Source organism: Rhinopithecus bieti, unplaced genomic scaffold (assembly GCF_001698545.2).
Source record: "Rhinopithecus bieti isolate Rb0 unplaced genomic scaffold, ASM169854v2 scaffold_5216, whole genome shotgun sequence".
In the NCBI taxonomy this organism is placed as follows: domain Eukaryota; kingdom Metazoa; phylum Chordata; class Mammalia; order Primates; family Cercopithecidae; genus Rhinopithecus; species Rhinopithecus bieti.
The window spans coordinates 1,178,104-1,187,091 of NW_016805021.1; the positions used below are offsets into that span (position 1 = coordinate 1,178,104).

Consider the following 8,988-nt stretch of genomic DNA (forward strand, 5'->3'; position numbering starts at 1 on the left):
AAAAAAAAAAAAAAAAAAAAAAAAATGGCCAGGTGCAGTGACTCTCACGACTGTAATCCCAATACTTTGGGAGGCCGAGGTGGGCAGTTCACCTGAGGTCAGAAATTCAAGACCATCCTGACCAAGATGGTTAAACCCCATCTCTACTAAAAATACAAAAATTAGCCAGGCATGGTGACGGGCACCTGTAATCCCAGCAACTTGGGAGGCTGAGGCGGGAGAATTGCTTGAACCTGGGAGGCGAAGGTTGCAGTGAGCTGAGATCGCGCCACTGCACTCCAGCCTGGATGACAGAGTGAGACTCCATCTTAAAAATAAATAAATAAAATAAATAAATAAATAAATTACATTAAAAAATGAAAAAATATAATTGGGGTTGGGAGTTTGGGGGAACAAGGAAGCCCTTCTACTTTTATACCATATATTTCTATATTGTTTGAATTTTTTTCAACAAGCGTAGGTAATGTTTGCCCAACAAATTAATAAAAACAGCATTAGTTACAATAAATCTTGTTTATATTCCAGTTCCACAGCCTCCTAGATTAGAACCTCAGGAACCAAATTCTGCCACCAGCACAACAATTGCAGTTTATTGGAGCATGAACAAGGATGATGTCATTGATTCATTTCAGGTTTACTGCATGGAGGAGCCACAAGATGACCAAGAAGTAAATGGTAGGATTGCTAACACAAATACAAATGCATATGCATATTCAGGCATCTTCATGTGAAGTATTTAAACATATACCTGTATTATGACTCTTCCCACAAAGCATTTATAGCTGCTTACAAAACAACAATAAAACCCCAACAACAATATAATGAAATAATAACTACAGAAGCAAAATTTGGGAATCAAGATCAAGGAAAACAAAATGGCATACACATTATAATAGTCAACACGAATATTGTAATTGAGATTCACATTTGGCTTTGAGCTCTCAGAATAACAGGCTCAATGAAGTGGTTCTCATTTTCAGAAAGGAGATAACATACCAGTGTTTCAAGGAAAATAAAGTTTTAATCAGTACAAAAGCCTGAAAGACAAGTGTCACATGTTCTACTTTTAGGGAAGAAGCCATAGAGAGGACAGTGTGATCCGCAATGGTCTGAATGGCAGATGAAGCATGAGATGTAATGGGTGGCAGTTTCTCAGGTCTGTCTTTGCTAAAAGCCACCAACAAGCCACAAGGTTCATTCAGTGTTCACAGTTCCCAAGGCATGGGCCTAGGTATGGTGGAGTCTTCCTGTGTCCCCAGTTAATGTGTGGATAGAAATGAAAGTGCTTAGTTGGGTGAATGGATGGTATGTCTTATACCTGAGCCTCTGTAAGTATCTCTCGGCTCAGAAGGACTTCTTATAAGCCCTGGAAGCCAGGCAGTTTGAGGTTGTGCTTCCTGATGAATCAGAGCTGGGAGTGCTGCCATTCTGTGTTGCTTGTTGAAGGCAGACCCACATACTATGGAAACCAGATGAGCATGTGGCAGGCTTGGCATCCTAACTCAGGTGCCCAATTTGTAATCAGGAATGAATGGTAATATATTATACTATTACTAATATTTAAGTCTTTTGAAATGTCATGTGATAATTAATTTAGAAAAAAGTATAAAAAAGCAGTTATAGGCACACTGTAAAGTTGGCTAAATCTAAATCTGTAATGTAGTGACTCCTGTTTTATTGACCTATTTCCACATGCCTGTTACAGCACAACCAAGTAAATGTTACTATCCCTGTTTGCAAGTGAGAAAACTGATGTAAGGTTAAGTAGTTTGCTCAAGGCCTTGCAACTTGTACATGACAGGGGCAGGGGTCAAACACACATTTTTCAAGCTCTGAAGTTTATTCTTTTGTTTGTTTGTCTCTGTGTGTGTTTTCTTACACTATACTTCATCTCTATCTATTTCTAGCTGCTTTCTGAAACACCATGGCTCTCTGAGACCCTTCTTATCAAATAGCTGTTGCTTGGAGTACTTTTTTTTTTAGTGGGTTTCATCCCCACCCCCACCCCAAACACTTCCCTATCCTGTGTCTCATTGTTTCTGTGCCCTGAACTGTGTTAATAACAGTTAGCTAATCTGATAATCTAGTCTGTGATACCGTGCCATGTTTAGTAGGGTCTCTAGTCACATATGTTATGCGCATTGTTAAAGGGAGTGCTAAGGTAATAGGATGTATTAGTTCATGCTCACACTGCTATAAAGACATACCTAGGACTCGGCAATTTATGAAGAAGAGGTTTAACTGGCTCACAGTTCCACAAGGTGTACAGGAAGCATGGCAGGGGAGGCCTTAGGAAACTTAGAATCATGGCAGAAGGTGAAGGGGAAACAAGCACATCTTCCCATGGCTGGCAGGGAGGAGAGAGAGAATAAAGCAGGAGGTGCTACACTCTTTCAGACAACCAGATCTCTTGAGAACTCATTTATGAGAAGAGCAAGGGAGAAGTCCACCCCCATGATTCAATCACCTCCCACCAGGCTCTTCCTCCAACACTGGGAATTACAATTCAACGTGAGATCTGGGTGAGGACACAGAACCAAACCGTATCATAGGACTTTGCCTGAAAGAATGATTCCAGTGAAAATGCAGACACAAATTCTGGGATATGGGGGAAATATTCTTCAGTGTACAAGTCCTTATGACGTTCTTTAAACTGAACTTTCTGTCCAGAAAGTACAGCTCATTGGAAAGGAGAGAGGCAGTTGAGAGACCTGCTAAGTTGAAGAGCTCCCGATTTTCTTTTAAAGAAACAGTCTGGGTTCTTAAGTGGAAAAGTTTTGAAGATGTGACATTCAAGAGTAATAAGGGGGGGATAACTGAAATTACCATAGGCAAAATTTACAAAGAAAACCATATGTTTTAAAGGAGATAAAATTTCAGTAAGAATAATCAAATTGGCCCAAATTGGTAGGATTGTTCAGAATGATATTGAATAATGTTTATTACTAAAATATTCAAAGTAAAATAATTTTAAAATTTTAGAAGAAAATGTCTTAAGAGTAGCTTATGACCTATCAAAGTTATTTAAGTATTTCTATAAATTGTGGAAATCTCTAGTGGAAAGAATTCTGGAATTCATGAGAAGGAACCAGGATTTGAAACCTGGAAGGTCATACTGAATACCAAAATAGTTTACTAATCTGTAAAGATGTTTAAAAACCATGAAGTTGTCCTTTTTTTAGGACACACTCTTCTGAAATATTGGCAGGGATTCTTAAGTTTTTCTTGAGAATGTGTTACTGAGATTTAAGCTAACATATACTTTATGTAATTTTAATATTCGCTACTGAAATAAGTTACTTTAATTGTGGTATATGAAGCTCAGAATCTTACTAATATGCTCTTATTTTCTGATAAGTGTTAACAAGTAGTACTATGTCATCCTAAGTGTCTCTTTTCAGAATGCTGTTGCTTTCATATGTATTCTAAGGAGCTGGTTTTCACATAATGGTATCTGTAAGGTTATCAGTTTGAGTTTTCCACTGAAAGAAAATCATGGATGACTTTTTCCAATAACTATAACTTTTAATTAACTTTGGAAGACATCTTAGATTTTAATTGTGTCTTATGCTAGAGTTGGTAGAAGAATACAGACTGACAGTGAAAGAAAGCTACTGCATTTTTGAAGATTTGGAACCTGACCGATGCTATCAAGTGTGGGTGATGGCTGTGAACTTCACTGGATGTAGCCTGCCCAGTGAAAGGGCAATCTTTAGGACAGGTAAGGAGATGGATGCTAAGGGTGCTAGCATAAGTGTTAACACTTATGGATGCTAAGGGTGTCAGAAGACAAAGCTCAATTCTTCACGGACTCTTGAGATCAGCCAGTAAGTGTTTATTAAGGACCTATTGTGTGTTGAGTGTTGTGCCAAGTGCTGGTTATACAATGATGAATAAGACTGGGGTCCTGTTCTCAAGAAGCTCATGCTCAGGTGGGGAGATGGAAAAACAGAAGATCATAGAAAATGTGTGGTAAGGGCCATATCCAGATATACACAAGTTATTATGAGAGCACTCCAGAGGGGCACTCAAGTTGGCCTGGGGCAGGGGCAGGATCAGAACTGCTTCCTAGAACTGATGCCTGCAGAAAATGCTTTAAAGGATCAATAGGAAGTAATGCGTTAAAGGAGGATATTCCACTTGAAAAAGACATGAGCAGAGGCATCAAGGCAAGAAACAGTATGGAGTGTGCAGGACGCTCTAAGAAGTTTGGTATTATTTCTTAGACTTAAGCAAAGGTAAGACAAGATGAGAAAGGCTAACATAGAGAGGCCATGTTTGCAAAGTAAGAAGCTTGGGCTGTGTGTGGGTGCTGGGAACCCCCAAAAGGTTTTAAGCAGTGGTATTTAACTGTAAATGCATTCTCAGGATGAAATCTTTTCCACAGGGTATGAAGCCTAAACCAAGGCTGCACTGCCTTTAAGATAATGGCAACCTGCCTCAGGGGAAGAGATAGTTTACTCCTACCCTTTATCCTTTCCTCTTGTCTTTTAAAACAAGCCTTTATTGAACGCTTACTGAGGACAAGATTGTCACTTAAAACAAGCCTTTATTGAGCGCTTACTGAGGACAAGATCGTTGCTAACTTGTTTGTACTGGGACAGAGGAAAGAATCTTTATTTTGATTTGCTTGTATATGTATAAAGAAAGTCTGGTGGGCTTTATAGGAAGCTACTATTAGGGGCTGTTTGGGGATGGGTGAGAACTGGGCAATGTGGAAGGCAGAGAAGGGAGAGAGACTTCACCATCTATATTTGATCCCTTTTGGGTTTTTAAAACAGAATTCATTTTCTGATAAAAAAATTAAAAACAGAATCATGCTGAAGCCATGGAAGACCACGTGCTTCTCAGATCCCAGGAAAGCAAGCTGGCATTGCTCCACGACTGTCCTGACTCTCTTTCTGCAGCACCCTCCACCCCTGTGATCCGCGCTGAGGACTGTACTGTGTGTTGGAACACAGCCACTATCCGATGGCGGCCCACCACCCCAGAGGCCACGGAGACCTACACTCTGGAGTACTGCAGACAGCACTCTTCTGAGGGCGAGGGCCTCAGGTAAGGGGCCCTCTCCATGGGAGAGACTGCCCAGAGCCCAGGAACCAAGCTCCTGGCCCTAAACTACCCTCTGGCTTCTGCTCACCAAGGGAGAAATGTAGCCTAAAATCCTGCTGAGCTAATGAAGCTGCTGACTTGATTTGCAGCTCTATCATAGTTCATCAATGAACTCCAAGTTTGTAATAAAACACATGCTACAATGCAGAATAACTCCCTTGTAAGAAAAATGTATGTGAATTTTAATGATAGAACATTCTTTGAGGTATATTTAACTTCAGTCATTAGGCAGGATTTATGCATATTTTATGGGTTTTTTACTAGCTAGATCAGAATCCGTACCACCTAACTCAGGAAACTAATAGTGAGCTTGTGTATAATGTAAATCCGAATGTCTCCATGATATATTGGTAACATAAAGGAGCTAATTACATATATATTATCATGGAGACATACCTGCCTCTCCAAAAGCGTGAAATATGTAAAGAGATTCTTCTAGGAAAAAAGAAATGTGACACTCTCTCACTAAGATGCTGAAGCTGACATTCATCAGTAAGTGGCTGTGCATCCATTAGGCATTTGGTAAATGTTAACTTATCTACCGAGGTGGTGTTTTCTTAGCCTCCCACCTCCTTGCTGTGGAGCAGCTTCATGTATCATGATTAATATTCAGATCATTCTTAATATTCATATTTTGATAGAGAGGTTTTTAGTTTTTCTTTGAAACCAAGCTTATTGAGATAAACTACTTTGGTAGGACATGGAACTTAGGAATAATGGAATGAAACTAGAGAGCTTTTTTTAAAATTATACTTTAAGTTCTGGGATACATGTGCAGAACATGCAGGTTTGTTACATAGGTATACACATGCCATGGTGGTTTGCTGCACCCACTAACCCATCATCTATATTAGGTATTTCTCCTCATTCTATTCCTCCCCTACCCCTCCACCCCACAAAAAGGCCCCGGTGTGTGATGTTCCCCTTCCTGTGTGCATGTGTTCTCATTGTTCAACTCCCACTTATGCGTGCGAACATGAGGTGTTTGGTTTTCTCTTCCTGTTTTAGTTTGCTGAGAATGATGGCTTCCATCTTCATCTATGTCCCTGCAAATGACATGAAATCAATCCTTTTTTATGGCTGCATTGTATTCCATGGTGTATAAGTGCCACATTTTCTTTATCCAGCCTATTGTTTGGGTTGGTTCCAAGTCTTTGCTATTGTGAATAGTGCTGCAATAAACATACGTGTGCATGTGTCTTTATAGTAGAATGATTTATAATCCTTTGGATCTATACCCAGTAATGGGATTGCTGAGTCAAATGGTATTTCTGGTTCTAGATCCTTGAGAAATTGCGCCCCTGCCTTCCACACTGCTTGAACTAATTTACACTCCCACTGACAGTGTAAAAGTGTTCCTATTTCTCCACATCCTCTCCAGCATCTGTTGTTTCCTGACTTTTTAATGACTGCCATTCTAACTGGTGTGAAATGGTATCTCATTGTGGTTTTGATTTGCATTTCTCTAATGACCAGTGGTGATGAGCTTTCTTTCATATGTTTCTTGGTCACATAAATGTCTTCTTTTGAGAAGTGTCTGTTCATATCCTTTGCCCACTTTTTGATGGGGTTTTTTCTTGTAAATTTGTTGAAGTTCCTTATAGATTCTGGATATTAGCCCTTTGTCAGATGGATAGATTGCAAAAATTTTCTCCCATTCTGTAGGCTGCCTGTTCACTTTGATGATAGTTTCTTTTGCTGTGCAGAAGCTCTTTAGTTTAACTAGATTCCATTTGTGGATTTTGGCTTTTGTTGCCATTGCTTTTAGTGTTTTAGTCATGAAGTCTTTGCCCATGCCTATGTCCTGAATGGTATTGCCTAGGTTTTCTTCTAGGGTTTTTATGGTTTTAGTTCTTATGTTTAAGTCTTTAATCCATCTTGAGTTAATTTTCGTATAAGCTGTAAGGAAGGGGTCCAGTTTCAGTTTTCTGCATATGGCTAGCCAGTTTTTCCAGCACCATTTATTTAGTAGGGAATCCTTTCCCCATTGCTTGTTCTTGTCAGGTTTGTCAAAGATCAGATGGTTGTAGATGTGTGGTGTTATTTCTGAGGCCTCTGTTTTGTTCCATGGGTCTACATATCTGTTTTGGTACCAGTACCATGCTGTTTTGGTTGCTGTAGCCTTGTAGTATAGTTTGAAGTCAGGTACCGTGATGCCTCCAGCTTTGTTCTTTTTGCTTAGGATTGTCTTGGCTCTGCAGGCTCTTTTTTGGTTCCATATGAAATTTAAAGTATTTTTTCCTAATTCTGTGAAGAAAGTCAATGGTAGCTTGGTGGGGATAGCATTGAATCTATAAATTACTATGGGCAGTATGGCCATTTTCATGATATTGATTATTCCTATCCATGAGCATGGAATGTTTTTCCATTTGTTTGTGTTCTTTCTTATTTCCTTGAGCAGTGGTTTGTAGTTATCCTTGAAGAGGTCCCTCATATCCCCTGTAAGTTGTATTCCTAGGTATTTAATTCTCTTTGTAGCAATTGTGAATGGGCATTCACTCATGATTTGGCTCTCTGTTGGTCTATTATTGTTGTATAGGAATGCTTGTGATTTTTGCACATTGATTTTGTATCCTGAGACTTTGCTGAAGTTGCTTATCAGCTTAAGGAGATTTTAGGCTGAGATGATTGGGTTTTCTAAATATACAATCATGTCATCTGCAAACACAGACAATTTAACTTCCTCTCTTCCTATTTGAGTACCTTTTTTTTCTTTCTCTTGCCTGATTGCCCTGGCCAGAACTTCCAATACTATGTTGAATAGGAGTGGTGAGAGAGGGCATCCTTGTCTTGTGCGGGTTTTCAAAGGGAATGTTTCCAGTTTATTTATTTATTTTTTTTGAGATGGAGTCTTGCTCTGTCACCCAAGCGGGAGTGCAGTGGTGCAATCTCGGCTCATTGCAACCTCTGCCTCCCAGGTTCAAGCGATTCTCCTGCCTCAGCCTCCTGAGTAGCTGGGATTACAGGTGCATGTCACCAAGCCTGGCTAATTTTTTTGTGTATTTTTAGTAGAGATGAGGTTTCACCATGTTAGCCAGGATGGTCTCAATCTCCTGACCTTGTGATCCGACCTCCTCGGCCTCCCAAAGTGCTGGGATTACAGGCATGAGCCACCGTGCCTGGTGCTTCTAGCTTTTGCTCATTCAATATGATATTGGCTGTGGCTTTGTCATAAATAGCTCTTATTATTTTGAGATACATTCCATGAATGCCTAGTTTATTGAGAGTTTTTAGTATGAAGGGGTGTTGAATTTTATTGAAGGCCTTTTCTGCATCTATTGAGATAATCATGTGGTTATTGTCATTGGTTCTGTTTATGCGATGGATTATGCCTATTGATTTGCATATTTTGAATCAGCCCTGCATCTCAGGAATGAAGCTGACTTGATCATGGTGGATAAGCTTTTTGATGTGCTGCCAGATTCGGTTTGCCAGTATTTTATTGAGGATTTTCGCATAGATGTTCATCAGGGATATTGACCTGAAATTTTCTTTTTTTGATGTATCTCTGCTAGGTTTTGGTATCAGGATGATGCTGGCCCCATAAAATGAGTTAGGGAAAAGTCCCTCTTTTTCTGTTGTTTGGAATAGTTTCAGAAGGAATGGTACCATCTCCTCTTTCTACCTCTAGTAGAATTCTGCCATGAATTTGTCTGGTCCTGGGCTTTTTTTGGTTGGTAGGATATTCATTGCTGTCTCAATTTCAGAACTTGTTATTGTTCTATTCAGGAATTTGACTTCTTCCTGGTTTAGTCATGGGAGGGTGTATGTGTTCAGGAATTTATTCATTTCTTCTAGATTTTCTAGTTTATTTGCATAGAGGTGTGTATAGCATTCTCTAATGGTAATTTGTATTTCTGTGGGATCAGTGGTGAT

General features: G+C 39.6%; 1 protein-coding gene across 1 annotated transcript in view; it reads left to right on the plus strand.

Annotated features, from left to right (window-relative positions):
• CMYA5 (cardiomyopathy associated 5) overlaps nt 1-8,988 on the plus strand; it is a 114,662-nt gene that overhangs the window by 79,672 nt on the left and 26,002 nt on the right. Inside the window, exons 7-9 of the mRNA XM_017870909.1 lie at nt 526-675; nt 3,575-3,721; nt 4,908-5,055. Of these exons, the coding sequence (XP_017726398.1) occupies nt 526-675; nt 3,575-3,721; nt 4,908-5,055 (445 nt within the window). The remainder of the gene's footprint in view (nt 1-525; nt 676-3,574; nt 3,722-4,907; nt 5,056-8,988) is intronic.